The sequence below is a fragment of the Trematosphaeria pertusa genome (genome assembly GCF_010094035.1).
Source record: "Trematosphaeria pertusa strain CBS 122368 unplaced genomic scaffold BU26scaffold_23, whole genome shotgun sequence".
Classification (NCBI taxonomy): domain Eukaryota; kingdom Fungi; phylum Ascomycota; class Dothideomycetes; order Pleosporales; family Trematosphaeriaceae; genus Trematosphaeria; species Trematosphaeria pertusa.
In genome coordinates, this window is record NW_022987234.1 from 91,632 (window position 1) to 107,780 (window position 16,149).

Sequence of the window (16,149 nt, forward strand, 5' to 3'; positions counted from 1 at the left end):
GCTGTCCTCACGGATGCGCATCGAGCGAACTCTCTACTTGGCACAGCGAACATAATGTCAGACACACTCCCTTGGCAGTGTTGCGAATGGTAGCGGTGGTCGTCATGGATGGGCCGAATAATTTGCAGACAACCCCAAAGCCACTCAAGCTCAGGCAGCGCAATTTGGTCGGCATTTCCACCTGGCCCGCCTCGCCATATCTCATCCCAACGGGTGACTCCGTGCCTGCCACCGTCGAGCTCTGAAGCGAGCTCTACCGCGTATTATTTCCAATTTTGAAACAGGGAACTGGCACGAGAGCCATTGACAATTGACTCTTACCTCGGCGCTCCACTTTGACAGGGCCGGAATGTGACCCTATCAAGACGACGCTCAATCGGCGCGACTGGAAAATCTTGCCTGATAGAATCACCCTCGTCGGTGACTTCACCAGCGCCTACGCGTTACTCTTCCGGACCGCGTCGCCAACCACACCCTCAAGTACCACAGCGTGAACAAACGAGCGGCTGTGGCACGTGAGAAGCGGGCTCTCGCACCAGAGTTTGTCAAGCCTACCACCTTTTACGGCGTCGGAGCTGCTTATGGTTGCCAGCTTCGAGGTTTCGGTAAAGGAAGGGGATGATAGGCTTGCGCGAGGCGGGGATGATAGGAATACAGTGTCCTCTATGGTCGTCGCGGTCGCAACAGCACTCCACGCGCGTCTATACAGGGATCCATCCGCGTAAGTTGACTTGAAGCGCGACGTTCGTAGAATTTCTCTGGCAAGGGAGGACTATTCCCACGCAGTAATACGCCTCTGCTTCATACGCAGCGGCATTACGGGCTGAACCCACTACCCTGCTGCGCCAAAGGCTCTCTCAGGAAGGAATTCGTGGAACCCTGTCGGCGCTTTGAATCTAGTCTTCTAGGTGTTGCGCCTCCTCAAGCTGACTGCAACTCTCCCTTGGCCAAATTCAGACGACGTGCTCCGAAGAATGGAGAATCAGGGCAGCGGGGACGGCATCGACATCCTCTTGGGTATAGGGCTGCGCACCCTCTGCACCACCTCACTCGCTTGACCCAGCGCAAGTATCGCAAAAATAACTGCCGTAGTGGTACATTTCTTTCCTCCCCTGATAAAGTCTCTGCTGGGTAAAGACTCTGCCAGTTTCTTCGCGCATTACGGCCTGTGCCTGCACCTTTTACTTTGCCATCCACTCCTCGATTACCAGCCTACGGATTTCCCTTTCGGCCATCCTTGAAGCTCCGACGCTGCTCGGTATACGCGTAGGGCTCAATTCCGTAGTCGCCGAGGTGCCAGGTTAGAGAACGAATGGATGGGGGAGCGAAATGCGGATACAGAGGTGCATGGCCCTTTCCCGGATCTCCGGAAGGTCATTCTGAAAGCTCCGCCCAGGGGCAGCTGATGTTTGCGTTACGCTAGAACAATGCCGAAGTGGCGGTGCGGAGATCGTAGGCCAGGGGGTGGCTGGAAGGGCGGAACAGGAAAGAGGAGGATATGATAATTTCGTTTGGTGGGTTAGATCGTAGATATGCAATAATGCAGGTGAGCGGTGTTGCAGCTCCACAGAAAGCGTGCTATGCAGTGACGACAGCGAAGTCAAGGCGTGCAGGTGATATTCTGGTCAAGAACAGCACCTGCGCTGCAACTGTTCTCTGGGGGGGAGGGGCTCCAACGTACACATCTGGTGGTTCGACGAAGATGGAGTAGTATCCTCGGAACCAGAAAGCATGAGAAGAGGAGTGGGATAGCCGCAGAGTAATAGCTCTAACCCTTCCGTATCCGCTCGTGGTTATAGTCCTGCGAACCATGCACGCGCCTATGGCTTCGAAGGCAGTTCATGGACAGGATACTTTCCACAGTGAGCATTCTGATCAGAGCCATGTACATAGAGGTGCGCCCGGCGAGGGCCTTAAAGTAGTTGACAGAGTTGATCCCGGTAAACCTCAGGTCCCCATCATGGTAGCTAGACTTGAATAGGCTTGAGCAAGAACTCACGTGCGCGGTAGCCAAGAAGTGAATGTCCGCCTCACTAATCTTGGAGGTGGCTCCAATAAAGTTCCTGGAGAGAGTGTTGAAGATGTTCGAGAAGGCGTCCCTGGGTAGGCTGACGCACAGCAATCCGCCTACTACCGTCCTCGCGGAGGACGCCGTAGCTCTAGTTGCCAAGCCAGTTGCGGCCGTGCCTCTGATTTCAACCTCCTTCAAGATCTAGCTTCTATTAGTCCACGTGCGGTTCTTCGCAATGATAAACAACTCAGAGTGCGGGAAGGAGGAGACGTGTTTAGATCAGATTAAACTTTTGCCCTGATTTGGTTCGTGGATGAGGTTTTCTCCGCCTTTGGTAAGTGGCGATGGTGATTAAGGTACTATCCACCATCTTCATAGTCTCGTTCCCGTTCTCATATTTGGCAATCTCCAACCACTCTGTGTCGTCGCAATACTTCAAATTCGCGTACATGTGCACGTTAATGACCACGTTCAGGGGCACTGTCGGCCACCTGAAGGAGCCCTACGCCGCGAGCAGAAATGACTTCGTGCTATTCCAGAGGACTGGGGATGTATAGGAGAAGCTTAGTCAGTAGTACAACTTGCCCTTCACGTGAAACGGACTCTTCTTTGGAACTGTGGAGCAATCCATGATGTACTAGAAGGCCATGAGCTTCGGTAACCACTTCATCGCTAACAAGGTTCTTAGCTGCCCTAGGGAACACCCCCTTTGTCTACAGGAGGTTTGGAAGAATAGTCTAGAACTTTGAGTAGGCCTGTGGTGAAGAGATGGTGCGGGGAGTGGAGGTGACGTTCGTTGAGTGGATGGAGTGAGGCTGGAGATCAGACGGTTGAAGTAGAGCACGACTTCGCTATCCTGCTTATTCTTGACAGTGAAACTTCGAGCGGCTGACTGAGCATGTGTTATTCGTAGCTGTAGACCCCTTAATGCCCCGCTCTATAGTCTCGCGTTCCGTTTCCAGCCCAACGCGTACCATGAGTTCTTTCACGCACCATTTATATACATCCATCTGCTGTGACTCTTAGCACACGGGCTTCAGCTTGGCGCAACTTCGCGCTCCCGGACCATTAGGCGTAGCTAAGCTCCCGCGCTCCCACGCTCCTGCAAGCCCACAACCTAGTACTCCCGCACTCCCTCGCCGCGAAATCAACCCGTGCCCACGAAAATGGCAGAAATAGCAGTCTCCCTACATCCAACTGGCCGCCCAACCTGCGGCCAATGCGGAACGGTCCATCGCGAACGATTGGATCAGATTCATGCGCAATCTCGGTGTTTCAAGTGCAAACGGCAGTTCCGTCTACCAGAGGGATTTCGGCCGCTTCGGTTCTCGGCGCCAATCGGAATTCCAACGGATTGGGGGCGTGAGACCGACTCGAAAGTCTTGTGCATAGAGCAACTGCTTGAGCTATTGCGCAACTGGTTGGTGTTCGCAGAGGAGATGCTGCTAGACGACGGAAAGCTCCCACTGGAGGCGGCGCCCTATATGCTCGATATTTTGGAGGTGACGGACCAGCTGGAGACTTGTCTACTTCCCCAGAAGGAGCGCTTCCACTCGGTGAAGGTAGATCGCATGAGGGCTAGCTTCCGGGAAACTCACGAGAAGCTTGCGGCAAAGCTTCCTGAAGGCTGGAAGTTTACCCCTGTCGCGGAAGTCTCCAGGTTAATGCCGCCCGAACTCGTACCCCAATACCTCCTAGAAAAATACCATCATGATGTAGAGGTACCCAAGAACGAAGAACAAATGCGCGACCTCCGTAAGTCTAAGTCCCCTCTTGCGCGGGGTCCGTCTCGCTAATCATTAGTACTGCAGTCATCAAACTCCAGCAGGCCTACGAAGTCACCAACGAACAGGATATTCGCATAGAGCGCCTCACACTCTTTGCATACCGACCTGCGCCCAACCCTTCCTGCAATAGCATGTGGTTCGTTCGCGGAATAGCTCCACACTGGAAACCACCCCTTATAGACGACGAGGTCAAAGCAATAATGGATGAGCAAGTCAAGCGTCTTGCTGAGCGCCGGGACGACTTTATCAAATTGGCCCCCTTCTATGAGGATCACCTTAAACCCTTCTTTGACAAGGCAAACCAGACTAGACAATCTAAGCCTAAAAAGAAACGGTCGGAAGCGCTTCGCGATGTGGATGGATACCAACAGGCGCCTATCTTTGGGGGATTCGATGGGATCGGAATAGCATGGAGAGGCTGGTTCAACTATTGGAATCCATGCGGGTATTGCTCAGATACGTACGACTTCCCTAAGGGCCATAAGCGGAACAACGACAAAGACAGCTGGAACGGATATTTGAGCAGCCGACGAGCCTGGGCATGTGCGGAAGCGGCCATGGCTACCATCGGCTATTTCCTGGCCAGTTCTATGTGGGAGGAATTCCAGAAGGTAAACTCTGGAAGTGTATAAGAGCGAATCTTGGATGCCTAGGACTGGGTTTGCCATGGGGGCTCTCGCCGATTCTGTGGAGGTGTGCAGGTGGTAACTAATGGAACTTTCTCGAGGTCGTTGTGATGGTTAGGCTTTGGTCGAGGAATCGATATAGGTTGCTGATAAATACAGTCAAGTTGCTCAACCACATCCTGCCCTCCTGGTTGTCCCCAATTAGCGTGCGTGAGAGGTATAAGAGCTATATCTATCTCTAAGTTTGGATAAGCAGAAGCTCTGAGGGCCGTGCGCCTCGGAACCGAGGCAGATCGCCAAGAGTTCTCGAAATCAATGTTGAAGTAGGAAATTGAGGAATACAACATATTGGGTGGTGAGTGTATTGTATTGAGTGTATATAGCTCCGAGAAATGGAAGAAATCTCTGTGGCGCCAGTGGTGCTAGTGCCCGATTAGGAAGCTTGGCGATTGTACTCCAACAATTAAAAGCCCAATCGCAACTCTTCACAATGAATAACCCATACCCAGTCCACCACCAATATTTCGCACAACCGCCATGTCTAACCAGTACGACTATGCCGCTTTCGAGCAGCAACGGGCCCCAGCATCCCCAGGTACTCCAGTCGAGCAACAACTACGCAATTACTTCCAGCCCCAATCATCAGAGGCCACCGAAGAAGTCCTTTTTGGATACTACAAATGGCTCGACTGGTATGGCTCTAACGTTAACGTTGACCAGCTGCTCGAGGGAGATTGGAGTCCTGAGAAGGAAAAGGACATGAGATGTGCGCTCAAGGCCATTACGTATCCCCGCACCTGGGGACTAGGAAGTTCAAGCGGAACGAAGACCCGACTCGTCGTCACTCCAGTTATGTGCACCCCTTATTATGTTCCGCAGATTATACTCGAGGGATTTGAGCCGAGATTCAACCTAGCACAAGCCTACGGTCCTGTTCTGTACAGCTCTTACCAAATACGTGTTTCGGCGCCCGCAGTAACTGTAGCAGCACCCTCAAAGCCCGCATCAGAATCCACCAAGAACAGTTCTCCCATCTTCGAGGCCGAGGATGAGGCTGGGGATTCGGCAGCTCCCGCAGAGGACTCGAACCCGAGTACTACGCACTGCCCCAGCGCGACGGCCCCGGAGGTAATACCAGCAGCGGCACCCGCCATGGACTTGAGCCCAGAGCTTCTCGCTGCCTTACGCAAACGATTCACAACGAAAATGATCCACATTGGAAAGATTGAAGCCTTCGTTGCGGATCCTGGAGCGGACCCTATCACTCAAGCCACTATTTCTACGGAGACGCCATATGCCGCCGTTTCAATAATAAGCGCTGGGAGAGTGGAGGGTATCTTTGCTATTCCAGTGGATGGTCCGAGGGGGCATACTCTTGTTGACGACTATCTATGTCTCGAGGCCTGGGAACCTAACAAGCGGGGTGTATATTATCTTGGGATAAACCTTGCAGAGTGTGCAGCGCGGGAATGGGAGTTGCGTGACGAGGTTGAGGTTGTCGAGGTTATTAGTCTTGAGGGTGGCAAGCGTACTTGAGCAAGCTCTTTCTTTTCTATGGGGCCATGTCTGAGGGCGACAAGGATAACGGAATAGGTTGGTGGTGGAGCAGGAACAAGCTTTGGGTGTATTTATGAAGGAGCTACTTGAGGGCTTTTTAGCTAATCCCATGACTAGTCATCATTCCATTGTGGCATTGATCCTGGAGTCCTCTGCGCTTGACTCGGTTTAAAGGAGAGGATGATGGAGTTCGTTGCCTTCGATTCTGATTGCCCGTGACGTGCCGCGCTGACAGAGGTATATCCAGTATATGTATTGAACCCCAGATACTTGGTAACTCATCTCCGCTCCAACGTAACATCACCCTCTTGCCTTCCAGTTCCCATGTACCTTTGCTTCTAACCCTTCTCTCTTCGTTTCAAGCAGTTCGCAAACGGGATACCTCAGGGGCCATTGCAACTGTTCTTCCGTCAACCTCAACGATGAATATCTTCTCGCACCACAGCCTCATCATCCTAAGTGCCTGAACCTACGTTTGTCTGCGACTCTGCGGGGACGCGCAAACGACGTCGTCCACTGCATATCCCGACGAAACTGCTGCAGGTGCTGGATAATAAAGTGCTCCTCGTCCCTGTTTCAGTGACGTGATACGGCGATGCTGGGTCTCGAGGTTATTCCATCGACCCAGAGAGATTTCGGATCCAGCCGAGCGTACAAGTCTATCCCATGGACTCCAGTTCATTGGCCTTTCAATCCTGGAATAGCCGCGGAAGCTTGCTCCCTCCACCAAAGCCCGCATCTTCCAAGCGATTTCATCGATAACCATGCAACGATGTCGTGTGCTTTTGGTCATGGAGCTACCGCCAAACGGCGTCCGCTTCGTCAATTCTCGCAGCTTCGAATAAAGTCTCCCGTCGAAAATAGAGAACTCGTTGATATCGCCCAGAAACGTGTATCCTGGATGCTTCATCATATCAACCTTTTTTGGTCGTTCTCTGGCCCCCTCTCGATAATCCAAGCACTTATAGTATCATGCGGAAAAGGATGATAGAACGAGGACGCTAGGTGGGGAGGCGTCGGCGGCAGAGCGTGCCCTTCGGAAGACTGCGGGGGGTGCTGTGAGCTCAGCCCTGTACGTATCTCGCGGTCCAAATGCCATTCCCGAGGATTTCGTGGACCGTACACCAGCGTAGATCCAGCAGACCTAGAATACTATAGCACCTCCATCTCCACCGCCTCCACTCCTGTCCCTGCCAGCAGCTACGCCGACATTCGCTCAGTTTTGCATATGGGCCGCTAGGGTACAACGGCATGGCGTAGATGTGGGTGCTGAAGAGTGCAGGGACAGGGGAGCCGACAGAGGGTAAGATGGCAAGGTTGTCGTTCCAAGCACATCAGCTTTGTCCCTATCTGCAACCCTTCTCAAAGAACCGGTGCGGAACGTGACGCAGAGCTCCATCTATACCTCAGATCTCCTCCAGGCGCTTCTCTTCGCGCACCCCCTCAGCAGAAAGGCGAGTAGCAGTGTGTGGCTATTGAGGTTGGTTTCCAACGTTGGTTCTGAGAAGGAGGTCACTGTTGGAATGGAAAAATGTTGCGTGATCTCTTTGCTCATAGTTGTTATCAGATTATGGGAGAACGCGACTCAAATGCTGCTAGAGGCACCAGAATGGTCCAAAGTAACTTCTCGGAATTTTGCTGCAGGGTTGAGCATGATGGAGAAACCCACCGGTATTGTCGGAGTACCAATGGCTCTCAACTCTATGCCCTGTCTACATTCGCCGTGGGAATGCATTAACATCGGTGTTGAAACAGGTTAACATCAGCGTCGACGTACAGCTTAGAATGGTAACTCAGGAGTAGTAAACAACCTGAACCTCTACCTTGAGCACGAAATCTATTCATAGCTTCCGGATTTTCTTTCTCACCTGAATCTGGGTCCCCCCCAGCGCAATTGCATCATGTCATGCTATTCACTGAGACGGCCCGACCCTCGATCATGCCGCTTCAAAGGCTCACTGTATCCATTGTTGTTGGAAACGATGGACAGCCAGCGCTAGCTCTCGAGGATACCATGCGGAAGGTGATAAGGAGAGTTTCCAGACATTAGTCATGGCGAGAAGCGAAGGACGGGTGGCTGAGGACGCGGACGTCACATCTGTAATATATAGTCAGTGGGAGAAGAGAAGGTCTTAAAGACCTCCGCCGCGTGCGGCAGCAGACGGCTCTCTTACAGCCGTTCTCTCGTACAGCGTTGGTAGGAAGTCCTGATGAGTGTCGTAATATCTTTTGGAGTACTTGGCTGTGTGTTGGAGGCGGAAATACCTCGTCTAATCCACATTACGCTTACTTGAACCTTGAAATCGAGGAGCCCGTAACCAGCTGATTATGGACCCTGAATTAGCTAGCAGGTAGCGCGCAGCAGACTGCTCTTTCGGGCTTAGGTATTGGCACTGCGGCTTGAAGGCCGAAGCACGGTACGAAAGGCTTCAGGATAGACAATATAGTCTGGTCAGATGGATACTCTGTGGATTGGCCGATGGAGCTCGAAAGACCAGGCTATTTTAATTAGGCTTCGCAGCTCGTAGTTGCCCACCGCGATCTGGGATCCCAAGGCCCTCTTCTGTTTCTCACTCTCAACGGAGATGGTTGCGATACGGTATACGCCGTCTCCTTTGTAGCCGCATTGATTCGTCTCATCTGAGAATTGAGGCTGAAGTCAGGTGGAAGGCTGATGCTCAACATTTGGATGAGGACAAAACCTAGGAGGGCATAGACGAAAAAGGGAGCGCACAGAGACGCCACTGGATATCCCACGGTCGATGTGTTGCGCGTCATGCAGCGGCAGAGGTGGAAGACATAGGAAGGCAGCATCTTCTTCCTGACGAGATTGAAGGAATTAGCGACCGCATGGCTCGTATGGTCAAACCCAGTTCCTTGATCGTGTTCTGTATTGCTCTACTGCATCCGCCCAAGCTCAAGGGGTGCAAGATCCATAGATGCGTTGGTGGCGTGGGCCATGTCTGATCAGGTAAGATTATGGCGCCGAGGTAATAACTTGAAGCGAATAGGCGGCAGTGGATCTTAGCGCTTGGTTGCAGTTCTTTGATACTGAATGGCGATCGCGGAGCAAGGCATCGGCGTTGTCTGCCAGCCACGAAAAACTGCGGATTTGTCGAATAAATAGATAGCCCTCTTCCCCGCCATCTCATGTCTGGTATCGCCCACCACAAACGTCGAAAATCTGAGATGGCGCGCAATTTCTTCCGCCTGTGTAAATACCGCGAGCTCGTCCCTTAGTTCCCCTTCTGTAAGAAAATCCTTTCTACTTTTTTCTATGCCTACTCTGCTCTCAGTTTCTCGCTACCCTATTCCGCTCTATCACTGCCCTAATACCCCTCAGCGTGATTGTGTTCTGAACCCTCCCCATGCGTCTACGTAATCGAGGTTCGGACACAAACGCGGTGGAAAGCCGCAGAGTAAAAAGCGAGAGCTGGAGTCTTCGAAGGTCAAGATATTAGAGATGGTTGTGCTTGTAACAGGAGGATAGGTTGTGGTAGAGCAATGCAAAAAGGTAGAGTGGCGATCGCTGAGCTAGCTCTTCTCTTCGTCCTTCTCCTCTTTGAAAGGATTTCGAAAGAAAGGCCATCATGTTGAAGACATCCAGGAAGGAGAATAAGTTGGCGTTGGGATTCGAGAGGCTAGGAGGTATCTGGTAAGATTCGCGGGCCTGCACCGAGGTCGAGAGTAGTAATCCGTAGGGTCTTTGTAACGTCGTAGTAAATAATTAATTCAGACTACAGAGGTTCTATTTGCCATTCTTATCTGCAAAGTTTCATGCTGAGGCATGGGAATTAGCATGAGCGAAAGCCAGCAGGAGTTACGCGCATGGTGGCGGTGATGATGATGATGATAGAGGTGAGTAGTGATCTCTCAAGAAAGACTACGGCAGGGGTCCAATCCAAAACCCGTCGAACCGTTTCATTAACTATTTTGATGGCTTAAGAAAGGGGAGGAGCAGATGTTAAGAACCTCCTACGGTTGCGGCGCGTTGTAGGGCTCGACGTCGGCGAAGGTAGAAATCGGTAACACAGGGTCGGAGGGGTCTGATGGCCATTGTTGGCTGGGGGTTCATTGGAGCAATAAGGGGGGAATTGTTGCAGCCTGAATTAGTGTTGTTACTCCAGAGCGACTGTGAGCTGATGGAAGTTAGTACCACATCATGGATGAGTTCGAGCGTCTCCCTGGCCATGCCTGTTTCCAGAATGAGAGGCTCTGAGAAGCGTTTCGTTGGCTGGTTCCGGTGGGGTCTTGGGTCTGCCCATCCGTTTGGCCCCATTGCCATGGATCTGGGGCAGCGATGGACAAGGCTGGGGCCAAACATTGAACATCGCGGCTGCATCTACCTCGTTGGTATCTTACCCAGAGTTGAATCCAGGGTGTATACTTATTAGCGGGTCCTGTAGGAACGCAAGTGGTTGCAAAGGTATTCTGGATGGCGGTTGTGCCGAAGACAGCAGGGCAGGTGGCAGCGCATTAGTGGCAGACAAGCTAGAGTGACGGAGCTCCTATCCAGTGGGACGTGGTGGAACCCGTCACACCGGTAAATGCTGGGCTGATGGCCCGCTGCATGCGATCTATGGTACCAATCCCTCTGGGCTGGATCTTGGCCTCGGGGTTGCCAAGCCAAAACGGGTTAATGCAAGCTCATCCAGCCCATCCAAGAGCAAGTACCTTGCCCTAGCGGATTCGCTAGAGTAGTCTATGGTGGTCGCGACTCTAACTTCAGCACCAGCTTGCCTGACAGCTCGCACCTCGAATTCTCCAGTATATTACTGCCCTTGATAACAGCATCTCGTCCACAGCTTTCAACTCTAGCCTTACCCGCTACATCTGCTCCTGACTTTCTCTGTTCGGCCATGCTTAAAGATATTAAGCAACACGTCGCTGACAATATCGCCAACCTGATACTTCAGCACTACAGCTTGAACCTCAGGAGCCTTCTGCTAACCCTACCACTCACGACATCCAGCAGCGGGAATTGTCCACCGCAATCTCAGCCTTCCACAGTCTTTTAATGTCAACCACATCACATCGTTCGACTACTTTCCCAGTTAGTCTGGACCGCAGCCCTCGCTGATGCCACATGAGATCCTCTCAACGCCTCCTTCTGTCCCCCATTCCTTTCCCCTTTTCACGAAACTCTCTTGGCCCCCTCTCCCTCTGTTGGAGATCTCAACGCCAGGTCCTTCTCCGATACTTCGACACTGATACCGATGTTGTCCACTGAAGCCCACACCTCTCATACCAGTCCGTTTGACTTCGGATGGCTGCGTAAACACAGGAGGGACGAAGAACAATCAACGGAAACGACGAACAACGAGCGATAGAAGGAAGAGCACTTGGTCCAAAAGAATAGCAGGCAACGAGCGATTAAAGGAAAGGGGAAATGAAGAAGATTGGAGTAAGAAAGAGGTGGTTAAGCATCAACTAAGCGTTCGCTCGATGTTCGATGCTAAAAGAGGCATAGTCCGGCGCACTATGTACAAAGCTGCACCCCCATCATCTTTATCTTGGTCATCGCAGGCTTGCAGACAGTTTCGTGCATGCAGCAGTTATGTAGCGGCAGCGAGGGAACCATTCGATGCAGCTGCGTCGCAGTGCCCGACGTGAGCGTCCATGCCGCCTCCAGCTCCATCTGGACTATCCTCATCCACCGCAAGCTCAGTCTCTTCCTTATCAAGCTCTGGCTCTTTGTACAAGCCTCCGTCACGTTCGGTCACTTCTTCTCGCTCAAGGAGGCCCAGCCTCAGCCGCAGTCCCAGTCACGACCCTTCTTCTGCTGCGACAAGCAGCAGTCGTTCTGATCCGGCTTCATTTCCGCCAATACAGGGTGCGCGCGAGTACTGACTAGTCTTGACTAGTCTTTAGGCGAAACAAGGGCAGGACGTTGCTGGAGCGCAAAGAGCTCTATGTGGACTGGCTATTGGTAAAGTGACGTCGATATACGGCCGCGTGCTATATAGGATTGAGAGTCGCCGTTACGAACTACACGCACCAACACTCCCCACACACACCTCCTCCACCACCACTAGAACCGCTCACTCCGCCCCCTCCAGCTCAGTGGGGTCTGATTCCGAATTAGAAGTAGAACCAGTATCTAGATTAGGATCAGGACAACGATTGCCGTCCAAGTGAGAATCAGAATAACAATCTCAACCGCGCCTCCTGGCAGCTGCGGCTCCATCCTTAACTTCATCCTTGGTGGCGGAGGTTGTGTGCGTTTGGGTAGAGAGGATGGGGTCGGCGCTCAGGTCAGAGGAGAAGCGTCCCGACTGAGCTATGGCTTTCCAGAGCTGCCGTCATTCATTCGCAAATTGAGAAATCAGCACGTCCACTTTGTGCAAACCATCCGAATCCTCGTCGAACTGATTACAGATGAGTTTACGCTGGCGGAAATGGTATTGAATCCCAGCGGGGAGCTCGTACTGCTCCCGTTGTGGCAGCGTTAGTTGAGGGGGCAGGTACTTCAGGGGGGTGAGGTGCTTGCAGAAGCTGGGGAAGTTCCAGAAGTTAAGGGAGTTGAGGGAGTTGAGGAGACTGGGCTGCGTAGGGAAACCGAGGAGATGGGGCTGCTTGAGGAGGAGGTAAAGGAGCGCCGCTGATAGCTTCTACGAACACATTCCCCCACATAGGCATGGGTGCAGCACACCTATTCGACTGCCAGGCCGGCGAGCTGCAACACCTTCGCAACGAAACATAGGGCCTTGGCAGCCTGATTGGATGTACGGTATAGCTACAGGAGCAGTGCGAGGCAAACCGACGTCTACACGAAGCCGAGAGCCAGAATCGCAGAGGCCCAGCGACGCCTGCAGGAAGCCCAAGTGCAGAATTACACGCTCGAGAGGAGAAGCAATGGTATGCTCGAGAAGTGGAGACGCGTGCCCAACAACGGTGCACTCAAGGCGCCGAGACCTAGTGATACGTCCAGGAAGCCACTAACACATAGATATGTATCTACCGTCAAGCCTGCTGAAGAGTGAGCACCAACAGGTCATCCAAATTAATGAAGATGAGCACCAGCAAGCCCAACATTCACTCCAGGTGCACAACAAATCACTAGAAGCGCGGAATTGATTCTGGCGTACCACTCCAAGCATGAGGCCCGATTTGCAGCACCAACATCCGCATCGCCGTCGTGGAGACTGAGATGTCACGCATCCAGACGGAACGCAGGCGTCCCCGGCGGATAATCGACCCAACTCACCAACCTAGGCATTCTGCAAACCAGAGCGCGGCTCACTGTGCCCATGAGATCGCTCATCTAAGAACGTGCTAGTGCAAATTGGCGCGGATCTGCTGGCTCAGGCTACTGCCCAATATCTGAGCGCGGGCGTGGAGAAGCTGCAGCATAGGTTGCCGCCGCGGAGCGGTTGTGGATGATAATGATGCTGGTGGGGATGTGGAGATGAATGAAGCGACAAATAATGAGAAGGATGTGGCGACCTTTTCTAGAGGATGATTTTCGCGAGGATGCAGGGATGAATGGGTGGTAAACAATGAGAAGAACGTGGCGACCTTTCCTAGAGTACGAGGCACTCTTGAAATGCCGTTCTCGTTGTCCTCGTTGCTGCAGGTTGCGGTTATAGGATCCATCTGGAATTGCTCAGGTGCACCTCGTATGCCTGGGAGATGGTAGCCATGCCATGATAGTCTGACTGCGTAATGAGGTTCAGGTGCTGGCGTGCCTTCATGATCATCTCCGCAGAAGCGCCGACGTTCGTTATTTGCAGTTGGACCTCCATCCAAGCAACCAAATTTGATTAGGGTTTGCCATGCGTCTGCTCCAGGCTGCAGGGCATTTGATTACATTGGGCTTAGCCTCTAAGCTTTCTTTGACTTGATATCTGGTTTCACTCTCGTTGAACGAAACCTGTCATGCTGAACAATCCAAACTCTTTCTAAAAGTTCCCCCGCTTAAGTATTGCTCACCAGGCCAGCGTTTCCCTATACTCTATCAACTCTTCACTTGATTCCAAGCTTGCTCCAGCACTCGAATCTTCGCGCCCCCTTTCATATCGACGTGACCACCTCCAGCGTGGGTTCGAGCAGCCGTGGTCACGGCAGTGGCAGGAACCCCCAACTCCCCCTGGCTCCTCATTTCCTACAAGAAACCCTGTCTTGACTCACCCTCTGATAAAGAGACACCTTCCTCCAACAAAGATCCGCCCAACGAGGACCTCGTAGCGCGGCGGCGCAATCCCTCAATCAGCTAATCGTAGCCCTCTGCATCGAAATTCTTTGCTCTTGCTCCGCCCTCGTCTTGGGGTTGCACGCACTGTAAATGGACACTCTTCGCAGAGTATGCGTACAGATGGCAGCGTGATGATGGAGATGCCAACGACGGCTGCTAGATACAGTGGAGGAGGCGTGGATGGGTGTAGAGTGAGGTAGAGAAAGCGGATGGCGAGGTGGAACGCTAGGCCCGGTTGTCGTGATATGCATGTACCCAGTTTTTTCTAGTCAAAGTTTTATGGATGGTTCTCCAGCACAGAGCCGGCATCTCTTCATCCTTCCTCACAGGCATGTGCCAACATTTCACTGATAGATTTGCGATGTAATCAATAGAGATGCCGTATAGAATTTCTATTCGTGGTTGTGGGTGCTGGCTAGCGATGCAGGAAACATGGCGTCGACGCATTCCGAAGCGCGCAGTAGCCTCCTCAACATCCCATAACACCTCTGAGAAGCCCTCTTCCACTGCACATTCCAATTCTGCGACTGCAACTCCATCGTATTCCAGTCCTTCAGCTGATGCATGCTATGCTCTCGCGAGTGCGCCCCTCATCGACGCTGAGCAGCTGCACGAGCACGTGGCGCTGAATACGTACGAGGCGGGCGAAGAGCGCTTCCGCATAGTCGCGAATCTCAAACGGCGGCGTCCGTTTCATGTGATCGCGGATGTAGATGATTAGACTATAGGAGACAAGGGTTAGGGGGTGACTGGTGAGACTAAGGGCAGTATTTCAAAGTGGTCATGATGTTCGGTGGTGACGTAATATTTGCTCATCACAGCGCAATCCACCGGCCGCAGAGAACTCCTCTCCTCTCCTCACTCACCAACCATAACCCCACCATGCATGATTCTCACAAGTGCTGGCATCGACGCTGGCATTGCCGAATTTGCCCGCCACGATGGCGCGATGGACTCGATCTAGTCGGCCTTTGACAGCATCGTGAACGACGCTCGCTGGCGCCAGCCACAACCAAGCTCGTCGAGAGATCCTAAACATCTGCCAGGATACTTGGACATTCACCACTTCTTCGACCTCTTGCCGGCGGCTTGCCTTGCGGCCCAAGGCCTTCCTCCCCGAGTCTCTGACTGCCCGGCGATGCTCGAAGCTCAACCTCGCATTACAACAGCTTAGCACGCGCAAGGTCCAGATGCGTGACCTTTGGGTCTTCTTCGACTCTCGCTACCCTGAGCCAGGCCAGTCTCAGTCACTCGAGCCTTAGACCCCCGAGGGTAAACGCAAACACCGGCCCCCGTCCGCAAGCGCGTCCTCTACCCTGATCGCGATCCCCAAGCAACTCAGAACGTCGTTCGAGCACGCGTGAGGCACATGGCGCTCCTCACGGCTGAACGCATGTCTTACACTGGAGACAACGCCCTTCTCTCGGAAGAAGGTAGCATATTTAATCACGAGGACATCGCTCGCGTGGGGGGCGATGGGGACAACCTTGTTAAGACGTACGGGACAGACGACCCTGGCTAACCTTGATATAAGGGAAGACCCCAATGGCGTTCACGTACGGAACGACGAGGGCAGTCTTGGAGAGAGAGAAGTTAGCACTTCGACTGAGAATGAAAAAGTCCTGACGTGGTATTGTGGAGCTGAGACTGGAATTGGACAGCCTGCATCTGCTCCACTATCTAAATCCTGGGGTAAGTCGTACACCCCTGCACTGAGTACCTCCTCTCTCCTCTCCCTAACTCTATAACTGAGTTTCGTGGAAGCGTAACTGTGTTAGGCGGCAGATGAGGAGCAGTGCCATCTTCCACGCATGGGCGAATCGTGAGACTCTATGGCCCTGGAAGGCCAGTCTCAAACATGGCCATCTCTTGTAGATGCTCTGTGTTCGTTAGTCTGATGTGATGGACAATGAGTTGCCATCTTCATCATCTTCCCTCGCTAGCTTCTTGCCTTTCCGAATCTCCAGCCTTCTC

The 16,149-nt window shown here is 52.7% G+C and overlaps 4 protein-coding genes across 4 annotated transcripts; 3 read left to right on the top strand and 1 right to left on the bottom strand.

The window, feature by feature from the left end:
- Positions 1–3,177: 3,177 nt before the first annotated feature.
- On the top strand, positions 3,178–4,430 carry BU26DRAFT_571658 (uncharacterized protein; the record flags this gene model as incomplete). The annotated part of the gene is made up of 2 exons (XM_033834167.1): positions 3,178–3,766; positions 3,823–4,430. 2 exons carry the CDS (start codon positions 3,178–3,180, stop codon positions 4,428–4,430), a joined length of 1,197 nt encoding a protein of 398 aa, XP_033676505.1.
- Positions 4,431–4,961: 531 nt separating this feature from the next.
- Positions 4,962–5,960, top strand: BU26DRAFT_511293 (uncharacterized protein; the record flags this gene model as incomplete). The annotated part of the gene is made up of 1 exon (XM_033827286.1): positions 4,962–5,960. The coding sequence occupies one exon, from the start codon at positions 4,962–4,964 to the stop codon at positions 5,958–5,960; it is 999 nt and encodes a 332-aa protein (XP_033676506.1).
- A 5,502-nt stretch (positions 5,961–11,462) lies between these two features.
- On the top strand, positions 11,463–12,900 carry BU26DRAFT_511295 (uncharacterized protein; the record flags this gene model as incomplete). The annotated part of the gene is made up of 5 exons (XM_033827287.1): positions 11,463–11,590; positions 11,853–11,910; positions 12,086–12,382; positions 12,446–12,568; positions 12,718–12,900. The coding sequence occupies 5 exons, from the start codon at positions 11,463–11,465 to the stop codon at positions 12,898–12,900; spliced, it is 789 nt and encodes a 262-aa protein (XP_033676507.1).
- Positions 12,901–14,567: 1,667 nt separating this feature from the next.
- Positions 14,568–15,816, bottom strand: BU26DRAFT_556028 (uncharacterized protein; the record flags this gene model as incomplete). Its single annotated transcript, XM_033832355.1, has 4 exons — positions 15,578–15,816; positions 15,042–15,329; positions 14,813–14,897; positions 14,568–14,702 (listed from the first exon to the last, which is right to left on the bottom strand). The coding sequence occupies exons 1-4, from the start codon at positions 15,613–15,615 to the stop codon at positions 14,568–14,570; spliced, it is 546 nt and encodes a 181-aa protein (XP_033676508.1). The 5' UTR covers positions 15,616–15,816.
- Between the last annotated feature and the right edge of the window lie 333 nt (positions 15,817–16,149).